The 22,272-nt window shown below is 40.9% G+C and overlaps 1 protein-coding gene across 1 annotated transcript in view; it reads left to right on the top strand.

The window, feature by feature from the left end:
* The first annotated feature begins 735 nt into the window (after positions 1–735).
* Positions 736–22,272, top strand: part of VPS39 (VPS39 subunit of HOPS complex) — a 48,878-nt gene continuing 27,341 nt past the window's right edge. Inside the window, 8 exon segments of the mRNA XM_027570593.1 lie at positions 736–946; positions 8,015–8,080; positions 13,667–13,731; positions 14,049–14,091; positions 15,260–15,354; positions 16,292–16,390; positions 16,835–16,927; positions 19,115–19,298. Coding sequence (XP_027426394.1) covers positions 874–946; positions 8,015–8,080; positions 13,667–13,731; positions 14,049–14,091; positions 15,260–15,354; positions 16,292–16,390; positions 16,835–16,927; positions 19,115–19,298 — 718 coding nt within the window. The 5' untranslated portion in view covers positions 736–873.

Below are 22,272 nucleotides of genomic sequence, written 5' to 3'. Positions count from 1 at the left end.
CCCCTTTTTTCATTAACATTTTTGCTTTAGATCCAAATGCTTACTTTTATGACCTACCTCCTATTTCCTGTGGGGGCGGGGAGGAGGATTTGGGGGGGGTGGAGTTGCTATATTCACCTCATTGCGGTGGTTTTCAAATTTTAAAGTGCATGGACTCACTTTGGGGACTTACTAAAACACAGACTGCTGAACCCTCCCAACTCCAGATATTCTGATTCAAGTAGGGCAGGAATGAGGCATTTCTAATAAGTTCCCAGGTGGTGGTGATGCTATTGGTCTAGGGATCACACTTTGAGAATTACTGTCCTAGAACAACCTTTAAAAAAGGGTAAGATACTTGAACTGGTTGAGATTATAATGGTAATGCAAAAACCACCATTTACTGGGTGTTTAGAGTGGGTCAGGAATTGCTAAGCGGCCACAACGCTAGGTTAGCGCGGAACACTACCATCTTTTTGCAGATAAGAAAAAGCCTCTGGAGGTTGATTAAACGTCACAGCTAACTTCCTAAATGGCGGCTCTCCATCCTGGCTAGCAAGCCGAAGCCCGAATTCGCTGCCTGAGACAGTTACAAGATTTTTTACCCCCTTTTTTGTTAAATCCCATATCGCTAGTCGGCTCCATGACTTGGGTCCCGGGGGAAGGCGGAGACCCAAGCGCCGGCGCCTTCCTCCAAGGCGCTGGGGCGGAAAGGGCGGGGCTTCTGCGGAAGAGGCGGGCTTAGCCCGGCAGGAAGTCCGGTGTTGATGGCTGTGTTGTCGTACGGCCTGTAGCTGGGGTCTCGGTCCAGCCTCACGGTTGGCCCTTTGGCTCCCGACCCAGGCCCAGCCCGGCCCATTCCGGGTGAGACTGCTGTGGTGACTGCTCGCCGCCATGCACGACGCCTTCGAGCCAGTGCCAATACTAGAAAAGCTGCCTCTGCAGATCGACTGTCTGGCTGCCTGGGGTGAGCTGAGGGCCCGAGGGGCCGAGGCGGGGTCAGCGCAGAAGCTGTTCGGACCTTTCACAAGGCTGGGAAAGTGGACAGGCATCTGGATGTATGAACTGCGGTCGGACTCTGTCCGAAAGAAACCTGGGATGAGGGAAGGCATAGTATTGTATGTAGACAGCGCAGTGGGACTGTTTGGGCAATCCTCAGGGACCCAGTCATTTTAGGTGCGACTCTTGCTTTCGGTACAGAGTTGAAGGTTGGGCTTTTCTTATTGACTGCTCAGCTTTGGCTCCTTTCGATTCCCAGTAAGTCTTCAGTTTGGAGGGGCAGGCACTGGGGAGTTTTCAACTTGCCCGGGGCCTGACTTGTCCAGATGATTCTGTTGTTTTCTAGATGAAAAACAACACTATTTGGGGGGCACTAAATGCGTTAACACCATATGCCTTTTTTCCCTTAGTGATCACTCATTGTTCACTTCTCATTACTGTAGGTAACTCACGTTGTTGTTCTAAACTCAGTCTAGCCAAGTGGTTGATTGCCTTATATTCAAAGTGCCCAAGCTACCTAACTGTGTAGGTAGAAGAGCATCGTTTGAGGCTGTCATGAAACCTAACCTATTAAAAATTTGTGTAATCCTCTTGGGATTGGCCAGTACAGAAAGCAGGGTCCGGCATCTCTTGTATGCTCTAGAATACGAATGGTTTCAGGGCTCTAAACCTTGACTCTTAATTGTGAACATTATGCTCTTAGAGTGGTTGTGTCTGATAACAGTCACGAAAGACCAAACAAATAATTTCAGTTTTTCTTGTTAATGTCCAGTTGCTAGAAATCAAGGGCCATAAAAAGGTGGTTCAGAACTCTTAATCAGATCTTATACTGAGTTAGGTACCCAAGATGGGCCTGGTGGAATCTGGTGGTGGCTGGCATCTTCTGCATCAGTTACGGACATTGCCACCCAGGCAGTCTTGCAGACTTCCTCACAGCCTTTTCAGTAGGGTGCCTTCACTACAGCTCTTCATGCTAATGTGCACAATCTTGCCTCTAGCAACCCCGGGCTTCTTTAACATCACACCCCCACAGTAAGCTGTCCTAGTCCCTTGGGTTAAGGAGAGAACCTTGCTTCCTCCAGATATCTCAAGAAAACCTCCATTTTCTGTTATTAAATGCTCAGCAAAAATTAAAAATAGAGGAGAAAAGAAATCTAAAAAATGAAAGACTTGACACTGCACAAAGGGACACATTTCCCGAATTCTTCATCAAATATGTATTAAATGCCTATATGGACCAGGTTCTCTGCTAAAGACAAGGATAAAAGGGTGAATAAGAAACAGTGCCTGTGCTCCTAGGACACACAGTGAGGGACAAAGTCGTAGGAACAGATTATGATACAAGATAAATGATACTGGAGGCATATGCTGCCTATGATAGAAACATGGAGGAGGGGTACCCACCTCAGCCTAGGACATAATGCTTCTGGAGAGGGTGAATGCAGCTGCTTACCATGCTTTATGTAGCTTGCCAGAATCCTTGACTGATACCCTGTGGAACTAATAGTACATGTATCTCAGCCTCTCACCAATCCACTTTGTCACAGTAAAGATTCCCTGTACTTGAGCTTTTCAGAAAGATAGTTTGGAAATGCTAGGTAGCTCTATCTCCCACCCTACATGAGAAATGCTTATTATCTTCTAGGGTGCTATGGTAGGTATTGGGCTACAAGAGGCTATTTACCACCTCTTGACTCAAAACTGTTTCCGGACTTAAGCAGCAGTGAATGTTGCTATATCCAATTGTTACCCCTTTTACCTGAAATTCATCCAGGAACCTTCCAAAGCCAGATCATGCAGGGCTAGACAATATTCGAGAGACACCATAATCCATCTCTTGGGAAATGGAAATGAGGATACTGATGATGATGACTTCTCCCTAAACTCCAGAGTTGTAGAATCCAGCTGCCTTTTCTGCACCTTCATATGGGTGTCTAATAGCATGGCCTTAATGGTTCTTGATTCCACTCTCCCAAAACATGCTTGTCCCCCTGTATCCCACATCTCAGCAAATGACATTTCTGTTTACCCATTTTGCTGATGATTTTGGAATCATTCTTCATTTCTCTTGTACACCACATCCAGTCCATATACAAATCTTGTCTGCTCCACCTCCAGGATAAGTCTAGCATCCAGTCACTTCTCTCCATCTGCACTATTTCTGTTCTGATGAAAGCACCACCTCTCTCATCTGAATTACTGTAGTAGTCCTCTGACTGATCACCCTTTGTTTGCCATTGTGCCACTTTCAATCTTTTATCCACACAGAGGAAGGGTGATCCCTTGAACACTTAATCTGATCACATCTCTCCTCTACTCAGAACCCTTCAGTAGCTTCCTGTCACAACTAGAATAAGTTCCAGAGTCCTTGCTGTGCTTTCCGCACCTGACATAATCAGGCCTATGGTTCCTTCCCCTTATCTACCCCACCTGTGCTCTTACCCCTTGCCCCATTCTCCTACTAGTCACAGTCTTCCTTGTTCCATAACACACAAAGCACGTACCTACCTCGGGGCTTCTGCACTTGTTCTTTTCCTCTGCCTGGCGCTCTCTTGCTCTAAATACTACATGCCTCATTCCTCATTTCCTTCAGATGTCTGCTGAAATGTCACATAAATGAACAAGACCTTCTCTAACGATGCTATATAAAAGACAAGGTGCTATTTTCTTCCTCAGCCTTATCTTTCTTCTCATGGATTGCTCCCTAGTGCTATTTTATGTTATATTATTGTCTCCATATTAGAAAATAAATTCCTTCAGAGCAGGAGCTTTGTTTTGTACATTGCTTTATTTGTAGTTCCTAGAATAGTTCCCTATAATGGGTATTCATTAAGTCTTTCAGTTGAATGAATGAATAAATAAATGATGATATTAATAGTAATGGCTTCCATTTATTGAGCACTACTCTTTATTAAACTTTTATGAAATAATAACTCCATTTTGCAGAGGAATAACCTGAGAATTTAAGTCATTTTTCCAAGGTCACATATCCAGTAAATCATGTCTGATTCTGGACCCTGGTTCCCAAACTTTAGTATATATTCAGAACCTGTAAAAAAAAAAAATGCACATGTTTGTATGTATGTGTATTTGTATGTGTGTCTACACAATCATTCTATTTTCCAAAGAAACAGTAGGCTAAAAAGGACTAAGATGGTTGCCTATAGCAGAGGGAGAAAACAGGGAGAGTGGACAAGGATGGAAGCTAGACTTCCCACAGTTTTAGCATTGAAACTACATAAATCCATCATATAATTAAAAAATTGAATTTAAAAAATGCAGATTTCAGGTCACCACTGCAGAATTATTGTGTCAGAATCTCTGGGAACAGCACTCAGGAATGTGCATTTTTAATAAGTTCACATGATTCAGTTGCAGCTAAAAAGGCTTATGCTTTAAGGAACACTGTTCTTTGCCCTATGACCCAGAAAAGGGAGGTGACCACTACCTTTTTCATTTCTGTATTCCCTGCAGTGACCAGCATTGGGCCAGGAATGGAATTGTTCATCACATGAGCTTGGACTAGGTTGTACTGTTCGACAGAGCTTCATTAGGGTAATTATGAGCAAGATGGCCCAGCACCTGCTCACGTTGCAGGAGGAATAAAGGCCAACGTTGTGGCTCAGGATTAGGTTGTCAGGAATTTTCTAGGGCTGATTCACATTTGTTTATATATATGTTACCCACAGACTACACTGTTTTTGTAGTGTGTCCCACTTCTGATTTGCTGTGTTGAATCTCAGAAGGGACTGTCTACCCCATTCTGTGTCTGCTCTGCAAGTCTCTCATTCTCTGTGTTTTGTATCCATGATTGTATTATATGATGACATGTCATAGAATGGGGAGACCCAACATGGGTCAGGTCCTCGGTCACCCGAGCCCCCCCCCACTGACTTTTTTTTTAATTAATTTTTTTTTTCTCAAAGATTTTATGTATTTATTTCAGAGAGAGAGCAGGAGTAGGTGGGTGAGGGGCAGATGGAGAAGCAGGATCTCTAGTAAGCAGGGAGCCCATGCGGAGCTTGATCCCGGGACTTGAGCCGAAGGCAGACACTTAATCGGCTGAGCCACCCAGGCACCGCACCCCTCACCCCCGCCCCTGACTTCTCTAACCACATCAAGTCTCTTCAAGGTTGTGTGCTATTAGTGCATCTGGGGTGATGCGCTGTTTTCCTTTACAAGTGTGAGGATTAGGAACGTGTGTGTGGTGCTTTTACTGTTTAAAGGAAAGTTGTTACAATACTTTACATGTCTGATAAATGCATTTTTTCCTCAGCACCTTGAAATGAAAATGTGAAAAGGGTTAAATAAACCTCAATTGAAATTTTTTTTAATTTTAATGAATTTGTCTGATTCTGTTTTCGGACCAATAGACATTTGGTAAGAAATATCTATTGGCAAGTAAACATTTCAATAAAAATGGAAACACCCTTGAATGTCATGCTTATGAGTTTGACTTCATATTTTGGTAGTGCAGCTTAATGAGGATTTAAGCCCCAGTGTGACAGAATCACAGATGTGCTCTAAGTAACGTACAGCAAACATGGAAGAACACGTATAGTGAGAGCAGTTGAGGCCATCACAGGGGTCCCTGGAGGGACTGGGATATGGCTGTTGTGAGGTACCCTGTAGAGGTAAAATTGATAGGCCTTGCAGACCTGAGTGTTAAGATGAGGCTGTTAAAAGAGAGAAAAACAGAAACTGGTAGGGATTTGGGGAGCAGAGTAGGGAGGAAAGAATGGGGAAGATGGTGAGTATTCTTCTGGCCTTTTGGTTATAAATTTTTATGTATGTTACAAGCGAGTTAAAAAAATTTCTACCTCATTTTATTTATATTTGAAATAGCAGTGGGTGTCCTGAAAATCAACTTCAGTATTCCCAGTTGCTCAATACAGTGATATCTATATAAGTAGAACTTTAAGCACAGTATCTTTGACAAAGCAAGCATTGTGAACTTGCTTCTTTTGTTTTCTGTGTTCTCCAACATAAATCTCCAACCTTCTTTTATTTATTTATTTATTTATTATTACATTAATCACCATACATTACATCATTAGTTTTTGATGTAGTCTTCCAACCTTCCTTTAGAGCTAGTGTTATTTCTCATTTCTCTTATGTCATTAAGAGCACACACTGTCTTACTTTCTATGTCCTGCCTTTGCTTTAAAACACAAAAGGAGTGAGAATCACTATATTTTTCTGGAAGACTAAGGACAGCAACCTGGAAAAATGTTCCTGATGTGGCTTCTGACCTGTTTTTATAAATACAACCAGTGCCTTTCAGACAGCCTCTGGCCAACACCCATTCTTTTGACATAGGATGCCTTCATAATTGCATCACAGCTTGTGGTTACATCCTGACGCTTCTACACACATCTTCCTCCATGTACGACTCTGGACAAATTACTTATCCCCTAGGCCTCAACTTCCTCATCTATGAAATGGGTATTTATAAGAAGAACATACCTCAAAGGATAGTTGTGAGGATTAATGAAGTAACATATGATATGTGCTTTGCATTTCCTGGAGCACAATGCATGCTCAATAAAGTTAAGAGTTTGTACCATTATCCAGTATTTTATCTTATAGACGATCAAGAGAGTTTATGCAAGGGATGAATGACCTTTTACAGTATCCAGAAGCTCAGAAGTGTCTGTACATGCTTAAATTTCCTTAATGAGTTAATATAGATCTATCAGGGTAATTATTTAAACCCTTTTTGGAGCCTCTTTTAGCATAGACCAGTGTCTCCCAAAATGCAGTCCTGGAAACAGCATTAGCATCACCCGGGAACTTGTTAGAAATGGACGTTTTCAGGCCCACTGCGAGACCCACTGAATCAGAAACTGAGGGCAGGGCCCAGCAATCTGTTTTAACAAATCCTCAAATAATTCTGATACATACCAAAGGACCGCTGGCCTAGACCATCTCTCTCTCTTTTTTTTATAAGAGCTTTATTGAGATGTAATTCACCTATCATGCAGTTCACCCAGTTAAAGTGTACCGTTAAGTGGTTTTTAGTACATTCACAGAGTTGTCCAAGTATTGCCACAATTTTAGAACATTTTCATCACCCTAAAAAAAACCCCATACCCATTAGTATTTATTCCCCCATTTTCCTGTAAACCCACCAACCTTAGGCAGCCACTAATCTTTTTGTCTCTATGGATTTGACTATTCTGATATTTCATATAAATAGAGTCATAAAATATGTAGCCTTTTTTGTCTGGCTTCTTTCATTTAGCATAATGTCAGGTTCGTCCCTATTATAGCATGTATTAGCACTTCGTTCCTTTTAATGGCTGGCTAATATTCCATTGTATGGATTTGCCACATTTTGTTTATCCATTCATCAGCTGATGGACATTTGGGTTGTTTCTGCCTTTTGGCTGTTACAGATGCTGCCGCCCTGAACATTTGTATACAAGTTTTTGTGTGGGCATATGTTTTCATTTCTTTTGTGTGTATGCCCAGGGGTAGAATTGCTGGGTCATATGACGACTCTGTATAATCTTTTGAGGAACAACCAGATGGTTTTCCAGAGTGACCGCACCATTTTATATTCCTGCCAACAACGTGTGAGGGTTCCAATTTGCTCACTTCTTTGTCAATACTTGTTTTTATCTGCTAGACCATCTTTTAAGATAATGAATTCTTGGCACTTGTTATTTTCCCTAAAGTAAAAGCATTAAACCTTTAAAGGATGCCGTTAGTTTTGTTTCTGATACTAGTTTCCTAGTTTCATGTTTATACTATCCATCTTATAATTTTATAAATTTTCATCCTATTTTTGGTCAGTTTAATTTTGAAACACTGAAGGCAGGGACATTTTCTGTCTGTAATGGGTCAGTGATGATACTTTTTTGATGGGTTGGTTCTCAAACATTTCTTGAATATAAATATTCCTTAGCTTTGCAAAACACCAGCTATCAAAAGCAACTCATTTTCTTGACCCTTTGATTTCTGACCCCCAGCTCAAGAAATAGGGTTTTAACTAAAGCTGATTGACCTTTCTCATCACTCTTTTCTCTTCCAGAGGAATGGCTTCTTGTTGGCACCAAACAAGGACACCTTCTTCTCTATAGGATCCGGAAGGACGTTGGTAAGTGGCAGCTCTCCAGCATCGAGAGAGGTGACTTATTAATACTCATGCAAAATTGTGATAGTCAGCTAGTATACAACTGTGAAATCAGTGATTCCTGGGCCATTAAAAATGATTGGGGTTGAAAGTAGTACAGTGGGAAAGTGGGGAGAAGCATGAGAAAATCTCTAGGGTTTTTGTTTTGGTTTTCAGACTCTATTCCCCTACCCTGATCTGGAAGGTGAGGTTGAGTGTTCCTCCCCTCCTTGCTTCTAGGAGACTCACTGTCAGAAATAAGACATATTAGTGATGCGAATAAGATTTTTGTGTGAATGATGTGGTAGTAGGAAACAAAATTAGGAACCATTGATTTAACAACTTTTGTTAACTTGTGAGGGGTGGACTGGGAGAGAGGAGGCCTGGGTTTGAGCCCAGCTTTCCTTCTCCTTGGCCGAATGACTGAGCAGGTCCTTTCCAATGTCATTTTCCTCTTCTATAGACTGTCTCACAAAATTGTTGGGGTCAGACTTTGAAAAGTAAAGCTCCAATCAAATGTGACTTCATCAGTAAAAATGTAGAATAATAACTAAAGTATTTGAAATTTATTTTGTTAGGGTTTCCTCTGTTGGGGGAGAAAAAGCACCTCACTTCCTTTTCGTGATTTTATTTCTATGTTCTCTTTATGGAAAATTGATGTGTTTGGATAATATACCTTGGAGCTCCAGTCTGTAGAAATCTGCTGTTAATGCCAGAGTGTGTTAAACCATATGAAATTGTCATTATTTGACTGTATTAGAAAAAGCTAAATTTCATAACTTTCAACCCAGTAAACTTTCTGTAGTAAATAGCTTAAGGAAAGAGTGGAGCCTGGAGCAAGGGTAACATGGGAAAAAAGGACATCTTTCTAGGGCATGTGGGGACAGTTTCCTTCTGCCCATTTTAGGTTCCTTGGGTGGGAACATGTAAATAAATTGGGCTGACAAAAGACAGACTAACAGGGGAAAACCAAACAAGTGTATTAACATGTGTATTTACACGTACATGTGGGCACACTCAGTGATGGGTTACTCAAAGGGGTGGTTGGAATTTGGGCTTATATAACATCTTAACAAATGAACAACAATTTTTAGAGAAAGGATAAGACAAAGGAAAAGGACTCTGAGTTTCTAGGATGGCAAATTGTTAGAAGGCAGACACATGGAGGAACTAGTGGAGTAAGGATGAGTAAGTGAAGTGTGTTAATAGATTGCCCTGGTGTCCTCTCTGGGCTGATGAGGGTCTAGAGCTGTCTCCGCTGATTAAATTCTGTCCTCGGTAGAGAGGGGAGGAGGGACACCTTTGTAAATCTTTGTTCTGTTTTTAGGCAAATTAGAGGTAGGGAGAGAGCCTTTCTGCTTCTCAGTTGCCTTCAGCTCAAAATAATCCTTATCCCAAAGTGGCATATTTTGGGGGCACCTATTCTACTACCCATCACCGGTGGAATAGGGAAAGAGGAAGGCACCTGGTCAGAAAGAGAAACCAGAAGTCAAAGCAGAGGGTGTATTTCATTTCTGAGTTTTTCAACTTTCCTTTAAATCAGGGGTCGGTAAACTTGTTCCCAAAAGGGCCAAAAAATAAATAGTTTAGGCTTTGTAAGCTCTGAGATCTCTGTTGTGACTACCAACTTTGCTATTTTAGCAAAAAGCAGCCATAGACCGTGTGCAAAGGAGTGGCGTGGCTGTGTTCCAGCAAAACTTTATTCCTAAAGACATGTCGAGGGCTGGATTTGGCCCCGGGGCAGTACTTTGCTTGCCCTTGCTGTAAATTCTTAGTTCTCAGGGCCAGAATATTTCCATTCTGTGACACCTATTAGACTATAATTTAAAAATTAAGCTTGCCTTGGATTTTATTCAGCATTTGACAACCATGATTTGACTGTCCACCATAGGCTCAGATACTGTGCAGGGCAGGGAGATAAGAGAGTTTAATATTCTTTACTCCAGTAGATAAGCAGTTCTTCGTAGCATCAAATACTAAATACCGAGATAAAGTGATTTGTTTGATAGGTCATTGCTGTATAAGTGGTAGGGAATTGAAAACTAGACTGTAAGAGTAAATCTCAACACAGTGTAGACTCAAACTGGTAATATTAGTGCTAATCTGACTTGGAACTTTAGTGGTGATTATTCCATGCCCTGTGATGAGTTTACCATGTGAGTTTTGAGACCTTAATTCCTGGGGCTCAATTTCTGCATAGGTAATTTGAGTAGCAGTGCCACCTGCCTTAGACAGTTGGGAATCAAGCTCTGATTAGAAACTTGACTTCTCCCTATACCCTTAGAGAACAGTTCAGTTCTGGCTCAACTCTTGCCTATTTATGGCCCGAAATAGAAATAGATTTGGGCCTCCATGAATCAGCCAAAGAACTAACTTGGTTTCTAAGTTTGAGATATTCCAAACCTAAATAGGGCTGCAACCAGACTGTCTTTCTGAGGAAAGAGAGAGGATGATAAGATGTCAGGGAGAGGCTGGAATTAAGGGGACTTGGGATCAGATGTGAGTCATCTTCTTTGAGCTCGGAAATGCCTCTAGGCCTCATTTTACTCCTCTCTTAAACAGAGGTGTTAGATTAGCTCACATCAGATGTCTTAACAGCTTCAGGTTTACTTCAGTGGTGCCGTCACCTTAGAGCAGTTGTTCTCAAAATGTGGTCTGTAGACCCCAAGGGGTCCCTGGGATCCTTTCAGAAGGTTTACCAGGTCAAAACTAAGTTCACGGTCCCACTAAACCTTTTTTTCACTGACATTTATTGATAACTGCCCTGGTGGTAGCTAGAACTGCTGGCCCTTAGCGTAAGTTCTGGGTGGTGGTTAGTGAGCTTGTTGGCACGTAACTGTTCTAGCAGTCGTTGTGTTGTTCTCTAGCTCGCTCTCACTGTGGTTTCTGTTTTTTTAAACCAAGTTTCACCTAAGGATGTTCTTCGTGCGGCAATAAAAATTATTTTATTATATCCTGATCTTTGAAAACACTTCTTTTTAATAATGGATGTAGTGAGAAGTGCTGTGTGCCAAGGTATGAAGCACAGTGGCTGTTTTGGGAAGAAGTACTTGTTTGAGCTGGGAGCTGAACTGGCCGCTTTTTACATGGAGCATCTGTTTTGCTTAAAAGAATGACTGACAAGAATATGGTTTTGCACACCATTTGGGTGTTTGGTACATGTTTTCTTAAAAAACGAACAAAGGAATCTGTCATGTCAAAGAAAACAAATGGAAATATTTGTGGCTGACAGGCTGGGGCTTTCAGTAGAAAATTAGAATTGTGGAAAAATTATATCCACCCCCATGAGCTCAATAGCTTCTCAGTACTTTGCTGATGACATTGGGGGTGATAATGAGTATGATTTCATACATATATGTCCATATATCTGTGTCTTATAACAAAATTTGTCAACATTTGGAAAAATCTGTGTAACTCTTAACAATATTTTCCAGTGCTTGTAGTTTCTAAATCATGCATGAGTAAAAAAATCCATGTAAAGTGTAAGACAGGGGTTACTTGGGTGGCTTAGTCAGTTAAGTGTCTGACTCTTGATGTCAGCTCAGGTCTTCATCCCCGGGTCATGAGTTCAAGCCCCATGTTAGGCTCCATGCTGGGCGTGGAGCCTACTTTAAATAAATAAATAAATAAATAAAGTGTAAGATAGACTAATAGACTTTAATTTGACAGAAATTTTCATTAATAGGTTTCAGACTCCATTTGTCAAGTTTTCATATGGTATCAAAGAAGATGGACAGTTATCTGAAAAAGCTCTAAAATATTCCTCCATTGTCTAACTCTGTGTCCATGTGAGGACAGATGTTTGTCATATCCTTTAATCGAAACAGTGTATCAAAATATTGAGTGCAGAAGCAGATGTGAAAGTCCACCATCTTCGATTAAGCCAGGCATTAGAGAGAATTACAAAAATGGAAAGCAATGCATTTTTTTAATTTGGAAAAATAGTTATTCATTAAAATGTTATTTATGCTAACATGTAATGGGCTACTACTAATATTAAAAAATGAGTTAATAAATACACATTTTTAAAATTTCTCAGTCTTAATTTCTACTCTGGTATACATTGATAACTACAACCCATGTTAGAGTTTTGGGATTCTCAATAATTTTTTTTTAATTTTTTTTATTTATTTGACAGAGAAAGAGAGACAGCGAGAGAGGGAACACAAGCAGGGGGAGTGGGAGAGGGAGAAGCAGGCTTCCGGCAGAGCAGGGAGCCCGACGCGGGGCTTGATCCCAGGACCTGGAGATCGTGACCTGAGCCGAAGGCAGACGCTTAACGACTGAGCCACCCAGGCGCCCCGGGATTCTCAATAATTTTTAAGGCTGTGAAGGAGTCCTGACACCACAAAGTTTGAGAATCTCAGTCCTAGATAATTCTGCTTATGAAGAGAACCGTTAGAAGTAATAATAAAGCCCTTTTCAGATAGAGAACTGTTTATCAAGCAGGAAGTGGCTGAATTTTTTTTTCTTGTGAAATATAATGGCAGAATACAGGGCACGTTTCTGAATTTCCCGCAACTCCAGAGCCCCTTCATCTCTTCTGCTGAGGGACATGTGGAAGAAGTAAGACCAGCTTTGGTGGCATGGGCCCTTGTGGTTGCCTCGGAGACACTCCACAGACTTCTGGGCCATGGACCACACTAGCTGTGGGGAGCAACTCGGGGTCAGCAATGTGAACAGTCTCTTCACAAGCTGGGAGGCAGGTGGCAGGGTGTCGGCTCAGCACATGGGCTTTACGGTCGGCTCCAAGTTTGCTTCTGGGCTGTCTCTCCCTGACGGCTACCTGACTACTTGACCTGTCAGGTCCCTCACATACGAAATTGGAATAATAATAATACCAACTTCTTGGGGGTAGTTGTGAGGTTTTAGGAAATATATATAAATTTTTAAACCCAGAACGTGGCACTTAGTTATTGGTTAGTTTGTGATAACTGCTGTAATTATTATGATAATTATTCTCTTTTTGACCTTTTGGTGACTTTTGAGGCTGAATGTTTTTTTCATCTCCACAAGGCGGGTATCACATGTTTTTATGGTATGTCACTTTCTTCCCTTTTTGTAACAGTGCCAACTGATGTAGCATCTCCTGAGAGCAGCAGTAAGTGTAGATGCATTAAATCGCTTTAGCTGAGGGGATAGTGTTTGCTCTGTCCCATGATGCAGGACATAGGGTAGCTGCTGGGCTTTAGTTGGTCTAGATCTAAGGATGCTCCAGGCTGGGTTTCATTGCTTGGGCTCTGGTATTTGACTGTTACTTTTTATAGACACTTAGCCAAGGTACTGTTTTGTAGGATAAGACCTTCAGACTCACAAGTACCTTGGCAGCTTCAGTGAATTTCTGTGGTATGATTCTTTCTGCTAATGCCAAGTGAAGGTACATGAAACCCTCTGTTCTAAAATTGGAGTTGAAAGCAGCTTCCTGTACTCAGTGAAGACAGCTGTCTAGTGTAGATCTCCAGCTTCCAGTCTTTAGGAATTTTTAGATTCCTGCAGGAATGTGGAGCAGCATTTTTTGTTGTGGTTATTTTTACATATTTGGAACTATGAATGTTTGTTTCTTTTCCATAGGTTGCAACAGGTTTGAAGTGACATTAGAGAAATCCAATAAAAACTTCTCCAAAAAGATTCAGCAGGTAGGCAGTGATAGTGGTAACTACAAGAATATTTGATTTCCATGAGACCCTGTCAAAGCTAGAACTTTGATAATATTATTTATTAACTCTGAATCTTCTGCTGTCTGTTCTCCCATTTATTCAGGGATCTGGGTTCATCCATCATGTGCCTCAGATCCTCTATAATGAGCAGAAATTGCTATTGCACATAAATAATCAGTCAGATCCCTGTCATTGGCATAGACTCTTTAGTCCCTTTTTAGTACTGTACTTAAATGAACATTTGTTAAGCCTTGTTGGAAATGTTTAATTGAGTCTCATGATTTGTTCTTTTCCAGATCCACGTGGTTTCCCAGTTTAAGATTCTGGTCAGCTTGTTAGGTAAGAAAAGGGGTTGCAGTTGTATCTCCTGTGTCGAAAAACAAAAGCTGTGACCTGATTAATCACACTTTCATGGTTAATTTGATAGACATTGAAACTGACCTGTTCCAAACCAGACACAGCAGGGTACACAGGTATTAAAGGCAACAGCATCCCTCATAAACTTGAGCTCTGGTCTCCATGGAGTGTCATTCATTCATTCATTCATTTATTCAGATATTTATTGAGCTCTGCTCTAGGCACTGGGGATACCAAGTTGAATGAGACATGGTTTCTGTCTTTGAGATTTATGTTCTGATTGTGAAGACTGAAATGACAGAAAGTAATCATGATACAGTGTGATAAATTACAGTGGAAATTTATAAAAAATGTTATGGATCTTAGTAATGGGAAAGACAACATCATCTAGTGGATGGTTAGGATTTTGACAGGAAGAGAGAGGAAGGCAGAGCATTTTAAGCAGAGGCTCTGGATTCTGGCCAGACCTAGGAAGTGTGGTGGAGAGTGGCAGAGTGGCAAGAGATAAGGGAGAGACACATCAAGGCCAGACTATTCAGGCCTCATTTGAAAAGCCATAGATTCAATTGAAGGCAGCCAGCAAGTCCTTTTCTTAACAGAGGACTAGAAACTTGCCTCATGCTTTCTACTGTTCAGCCCAGGGCTCACATGGTAGAATCATTTTAAACTAAGTTTCTAGGTGGAGAGAGAAACATTTAAAGTAACTAAATCTTCAGGAGTAAAACTAGGTAGGAGGCCCGAGTGAAATTATTTTGCTTGCTTTGCCAGAAAAGAAATCCTTGCCATGAGATTGTACCAAATCCACAGAGGATTTCCTTTCTTCCGCTGAGGCCTCCTAATGGAAGTAGCTTTGAGAGTCTGTTCTTGTACAAATAATGCATCACAAATTTCCAGACTTGAGAAAGACAGAGTGTAAGATTGCTTTGGTAGCGAGAGAGCTGTCTTCAGCCAGCCCGAATTTAAAGGAACAAAAGTTACCTCTAACATTTTGTAATGTAATTCTGATAACAGGCCAGAATAAATCATTGTTAGTGAAACCGAAGATACATCTTCAACCAACACTTGCCATTTGGTTCTTCTCATCATTAGTTATTTTTGTGTGTGTAGAGAATTGTGATAATTTATACTTGTTATACCTCCTTCCAAACAGAAAATAACATTTATGTCCATGACTTACTGACATTTCAACAAATCACTACGGTTTCAAAGGCAAAGGGAGCTTCACTGTTCACATGTGACCTCCAGGTAAGTGTAGGCAAGGTGAAATTTGACTTCATGTTTTAATAAATAGGGTCTTTCTTACATTATTCCTACCATTAGGTGGGAAGAATAACATTTATATGCGAACCCAGCAGAGACTCGAGAGAAAGTGTTTGATTTTGGATTGTATTAGAGAAATTTCCCCCTTTGTATGTGGTCCGAAGGGGAAACATTTGGGCTCCCCGTGTTTGTGCTAATTAGAGCACCAGACCAACTAACCCATGATAAAAGCCTTTGCCATGGACAAACCATTAGTGGGGAAATCCAAACTTAACCAGTATCACGAACATAGCAATGGGACATTAAGTTCTGAACATATTATTGTATTCTTTGTCTATAGGGGTTTTTTGGTCATTTGAGAAAGACATTTCTTTTTATTTGTGCCAATTCATCATCCTTACATTATTCAAAATCTGCCTTACCAACTTCTACTCAGCTTAGATCACTTTTTAGCCTTTTGTGGTCTCCATCGACAATGCATTGTTTTATGTTTGGACCTTTCTTTTCTCCCCCCTCCTTAAAGGATTGAAAGTGGCCACTGACACATGCTGATCCCTGACCAGCATGTATTGACAGCCATGAGTGAGAAACATTTAAGAAAAAAAAGGAGTAAGCAGTTACATAGGAGAAGGCCTGCCCTGGGATTTTCCTGTGTGAATTATGAATGTCCTAGAGATTTGCTGCGGTTGGGGTCTTTGGCTGGCAGCCCTTGGGGAGGAAGTGCTCCTCAGCCTATTGTTTCTAAGAATGTCTTAGAAAAATGGTGTTCTTCCACTCTGTTTGTCTGGCAAGGGTGACTTTGTATTACAGGGGATTTTCAGATTAGTAGCCATTTCAAGGTAGAAAATCTCGAATTTAGCTGTCACTCAGTTATGGAGTCATCGCATACATATCCTCATTTCCTCTGGGTGTCTCTTCCCAGCACACAGAGACCGGTGAGGAGGTGCTGCGGATGTGTGTGGCCGTCAAAAAGAAGCTGCAGCTCTACTTCTGGAAGGACAGGGAATTCCATGAATTGCAGGTGAAGTCCATGTTACCTGGTCCGTGTTGATTCACAGCTTGAAAGGCTTCCTCTTCAGTAATACTGAAGGTCAGGGCCTCCGTCTAAGAGCTCTCTCGGATGAACACTCTGCCGTGAGTACAGGGGAGCCTATTCACGGCCACTCGTCAGTCTCCTGGTCTTCAGAGGCAGTGGTAATCCAGTTCTGCAATGTTTATACAGACTGGTTTATTTCAAAATGGGTTTCACCTTTTCTAAAGGCATCTAGTCATCCAGTTCATGGGTGACATAAATTTTTGTTACAGGTGGTTTCCTGGCCTTGCACTTATAGACTTGTATTTAGATGAGAGTGAGGGTGATTTTGCAGAGTGGAGGTAGAATAACAGGAAAGTCATAGTTTGTTTTTTGTTTTTTTTTCTTTTCTTTTAACGTCTTTCCATTTGAACTCTTGCTTTCTTTCTTCAGGGGGACTTTAGTGTACCAGATGTGCCCAAGTCCATGGCCTGGTGCGAAAATTCTATCTGTGTGGGTTTCAAGAGAGACTACTACCTAATAAGGGTAAAACTTATTCTTTTGCATATATCATCTATTTACCTGGGGGAGAGGATCATGTGATTTGAACTACAGGTCAAGAGACTGCCTTAAGTAGTGTTTTGGCATAACAGGGTTTGTGTTTGTATGTTTGGTTATTTTTTTTTATGCTTCTCAGCATCTCTACAAATAGATGTCTGATGCCAGTCAGCATCAACTCTCAATTCTCTACATAATGAATTATCCACATCCTGTATCTAATTATTGGGACAGATAATTAGGGCTGCTTGCCTCCATTCAACAGCATTACCATGGACTGTCATCTTAAGGTTTCAGTGCTCAGGAATTATAAACTAATTTTAGTATTAACTTAAGTATTATATTTTTAAGGATTTTGTTTATTTATTTGTCAGAGAGAGAGCACAAGCAGAGGGAGAGGCAGGCAGAGGGAGAAGGAGAAGCAGGCTCCCCACTGAGCAGGGAGCCCAATGCGGAACTCGATCCCAAGACTCCGGGATCATGACCTGAGCTGAAGGCAGACGCTTAACCAACTGAGCCACCCAGGCGCCCTGAGTATTAAGTATTTTTAAGACTTTGAGTTTCCTGCAACCCAAAATCTTTTAGTATATTTATTTTAAAAATTATTTTTACTTCTTTTTTAAATTTCAAAAGCCACATATGTTAATATAAAAAATTAGGAAATATAGATAAGCAAGATAAAGAAAGTACAAATCACCCATAATCCCTTCACTCAGAAATAATCACTGTTAAACTTTCAGTAGATGAGCTTCCACCTATTTACAAAAAGAGCATGTTATACACATTGTTTTATAACCTCTTTTTCTTAACCTAAGTGGTAAATATCCATTACATTGGTTTTTCTCCTCCATTATGCATACTGTATGTAGAATAGGTTGATATACCATGCATTTCGTAGAATAATCCAAATTCCTTAGCTTTATACCCCTCTTGTATTCCAGACTTGGCAATTCTAGAAGCCTTTCTCCCCCATCTCCATTTCTCCCCACTTCCCTACTCCCCACCGTGTTAGCTCTTCATTATTTATCTAGTTAATATATTTGTTCTATATTTACATTGTTGGAATGTCCTGATTTTATCAGCATCAGAGTTGCAAACTCTTAGAGGAGTCACTCCTCTCCAGCTGACTGATGAGCAGAGTAGCAGTGAGGCCTATAGGTGCTGAAAGAAGTCTGTGAGGGCTGGGGATACAGAGCCAGAAGCTGGAGAGTAGGCTCTCTTTCCTCTGACTACCTCGAATGCTGCCATCCTCTTCTTGAGGGTACAGTCTTTTGAGGGTGGGAAATCTTGGTTTAGGCCCGAGCTATTCAAAAATTAGATCAGACAGTAAAATTCATTCTTTTTGATGTACAGTTCTAACAGATGCTTAGAGTCACATAAGGACCACCACAATCAAGATTCAGAGCAGTTCCATCACCCAAAAAATGCCCTCTTGCTGCCCCTTTGAAGTCAACCTCTTTTCCTATGCCCCAACTTCTAGTAATCACTGATCTGTTCTTCATCTCTTATAGTTTTGCCTTTTCCAGAATGTCATATAAATGGAATCCTACAGTATGTAGCCTTTTGAATATGGCTTCTTTCACTTAGCATAATGCATTTGACATCCGTCTGCATTGTGTGTGTCATTATATTCTTTATGGCTGAGTAGTGGTCCATGGTATGGATGTACTGTGGTTTGTTAATCCATTCATCAGTTGAAGGACAAAGTTGTTTCCAGTTTTTAGCCATTATGAATAAAGCTGCTATAAACATTTGCATATAGGTTTTGATGTAAACATAAGTTTTCATTTCTTTTGAGCAAGTGCCTAAGGAATGGGATTATTGGGTTGTATGGTAAGTATATATTTAACTTTAGAAGAAGCCAACAAACAAAATGGCTGTACCATTTTGCATTCTCACCAGCAGCGAATGAGAGTTCCAGTTGCTCTGCATCCTCACCAGCACTTGACATTGTTAGTTGCCAGGTTAGATGCTTGTCTCTGTGTTAGAGAAAAAGAGAACTTGTTCTATGTTGTGATGACAAAATTTGTCATAACAAACTCCATAATATTTCCTTATGCCAAACAAGGAATATTATTGGCTTCTGTAGGTTCGGGGTTTTATTTGGATTTTTCAGGCCGTGTTCATGCCTCTAGCAAGAGAACGCTTGTTGACTCACTTTGTGTCTTCCTATAGGTGGATGGAAAAGGGTCCATCAAAGAGCTCTTTCCAACAGGAAAACAGCTGGAGCCATTAGTTGCACCTCTGGCAGATGGAAAAGTGGCTGTGGGTCAGGATGATCTCACCGTGGTGCTCAATGAGGAGGGGATCTGCACACAGAAATGTGCCTTGAACTGGACAGACATACCAATGGCCATGGGTGAGACCACCATAGCGGCCATTTCCCACTGTGGGCCGGGGTTGTGTGTCATCCTTGCAGAATGGAATTCCATTTATGGGCTTTCACAGACTGTGGTTTATAATGTCATTTACTCTCAGTTCCCCTTCTTAGAAGTAGACAAATGTTTAAAGTTATTAAAAATGGGATATCCTGATTTTTGTAGAAAGCCAGGTTTTGCCCCAGAGGGGGAAAAATATAAACAGTTATATGTTTTAGGAAGTGATTGTCTATTGCCATATAGTTTTACTTCTGAGTCCTTTTTGTTTTACCTTCTTTGTAATGGTTTTATTGTGTCCTCTGCCAGATAGACTACATTTGGAAATTAGTGGCAATTCTTTATTTATTCCTGTAATACATGTAACTCAGTATTGAAGTGCTTTTGACGTGGTGGTTATTGCTTCTGTTGTTTTGTAGCTTGGAGGTGCAGATTGCATTTAGATGTAAGTCTTTGGCCTGCACATTAGGTGTTTCTGCTCCCACCCTGCCTCAGGCTCTCAGCAGTGGAATTGCCTGGAAGTGTGTGACCACCCTCGCAGCAATTCATTTTCAGTCAGAAGAGTGAGCATTTTAAAAATAGTTACTGCTGTGGAGTGGGGCATACAGACATGCCATCTTTAAGGACTCTAGCTGGGGAGGTAAGGATAACATCTTGGATAAAGAGAGAAAACAAGTCAGTGCTTAAGGTGGTCAGTTGGATGAGTTGAGATTCAGTCGTTCAGAAAGTTCAACTTGCCAGTAAGAAGTTTCATTACATAGGTAAGATTGGACTAGACCAGGCAGGGAGTTTATGACTTGGCTTGAAGAAAAATTCCTTTCATTCTAGGTAGAAAAAAATAGTTCGAAAAATGATTGGAAAAAAAAAGAAGAAGATAGCAGGAGGAGAAGAATGAAGGGGAGTAAATCGGAGGGGGAGACGAACCATGAGAGACGATGGACTCTGAAAAACAAACTGAGGGTTCTAGAGGGGAGGGGGTGGGGGGATGGGTTAGCCTGGTGATGGGTATTAAAGAGGGCACGTTCTGAGTGGAGCACTGGGTGTTATGCACAATGACTCATGGAACACTACATCAAAAACTAATGATGTAATGTATGGTGATTAACAACAATAAAAATTTAAAGAAAAAATAATTACATAAAAAATAAATGATTGGAAATGCTCATTTGTGACAGAGCATTACAGAGACTGACCTGGTTAAAACAGGTGGTGTGAATTACGGAGGAATAAGGGTAGGGCCGCTTGTTAGAGGCCCATGCAAAGGTCTGAGACGCCCGTAGATTCCCAACTGGTAGAATGTTTTGGTAAAACCACATGTTCTAGGGTAATTATTCTGGTGGTGGTTAGAGATGAACAGATCAGAAGGAAGAGAAGTCAAAAGGACAATATTTTGTAAGGCCCAAGATTATGTATTAACAAGTTGGAGGGGCTAAGAGCTTCATGAAAAGCTTCATGGTGTTCTGGGGGGCGCTTGTGTTCCCTTCAGGAGAGGAGCTGCGGTAGAATTGATGAAGATGTGTGTAATATGCTTGAAGTATGCTCCCTACTCCCTAGTGTGAGAGTTCCTGTTTTAAAACCTTTGTTAGTGCCCCGTGCCTTTGGCAGTGTTTCTCAAAAACGTTTCTGTGCCTTAACATACCGAGGGAGGGAGAGGGCATTCTTTCTAGGTAGGGTGGGAGAACCACCATCTGACAGGACGAAGACTAAACTTCTTCAGTGGTGTGCATTTGAAACTTCATTTATACTTATGCTCCTGCCTTTACCACTTCACCCAGACTACGGGCATCTTGGACTCCCCTCACCGAGCCGTCATCACCTGCGCTCTTGCCTCTTTTCTTCTCCGCCCAGCACTGTCCTGCTCACGTGACAAGGCCCTGTTCAGTGGCACTTCCTCCATGAAGTCTTCTCTGACTCGCAGGCAGAATGAATCACTTCCCCCTTGGTGCTTCCAAAGCCCTTTCAGGTTTCTCTGTCATGGCGCCCACACTGTCCCCCTGGATGCAGTGAGTCATCTGTCTCCTCTGTGTAGGAGCTCTGTGAGCTCTGGACTTATGTCTTGATCCACTTGGAGTAGGGCCCGAAACATAGCCTTTTAGGAAATGCTTGCTGAATAGATGAATCACGGTCGTTGTCGGCCATTTATTAGACGTCTGCCGTATACCTGCCACTCTGCCCAGTTTGGAGATACAGAGATCCAGACCAACTCTGTTGTCAAAGAGTTGGGGAGACCAGACCATGATACAATATGACAACCAAAAGCCTTTCTATTATAGATTACCTTTTTTTATTAAATTAGACCTTATTAAAGTGGGCCAGATTAAAGGAGAGAGAAATTTTACATATTTATACAAATTAACAATAAAGGGGATTATCCTAGTTTTTAAGAATGAGGCCAGCATAAAAAGAGAACTAAAAAATCCAATACCAAACAACATGTTTTTTAATTTAATTTTTTTATAAGATGAAAAATACTAGCATAGTAACAGCAATAGCATTCAAAGTGATGGAAATATTAGGCCAGTTCCCTTCTGGCTTTTAAAATTTTTACTGCATAAACTGCATATATACAATGAAAAATTTTTTGTCAGAAAATAAATGACAAAAATAAATCCATAGCAAATTAGCCACACTAAGAAACTATGAATATAGTCTTTGAGGTTAAGTTTCTATATGATAATTATGCCATCTAGTGGTTCATTTCTTACTTTTTTTTTCCCTTTAAAAATTTTTCTATTTTAATTGTGGTAAAAAAAAAAAACATAAAATCTATCATCTTTACCATTATATTCTATTACAGTTCAGTAGTTTTGCATATTCACATTGTCCATGCAACAGATTTCAAAACTTTCTCATCTTGCAACAGTAAAACTCCGTATCTATTAACAAGCCTTTTCTCCCTCCCCCGGCCCTTCTACTTTCTCTTTCCATGATTGGACCTCATATAAGTGGTAGAAAACT

Source organism: Zalophus californianus, chromosome 6 (assembly GCF_009762305.2).
Source record: "Zalophus californianus isolate mZalCal1 chromosome 6, mZalCal1.pri.v2, whole genome shotgun sequence".
Classification (NCBI taxonomy): domain Eukaryota; kingdom Metazoa; phylum Chordata; class Mammalia; order Carnivora; family Otariidae; genus Zalophus; species Zalophus californianus.
Note: the sequence above shows the minus strand (reverse complement) of the source record. Positions and strands in the feature narration are given on the sequence as shown.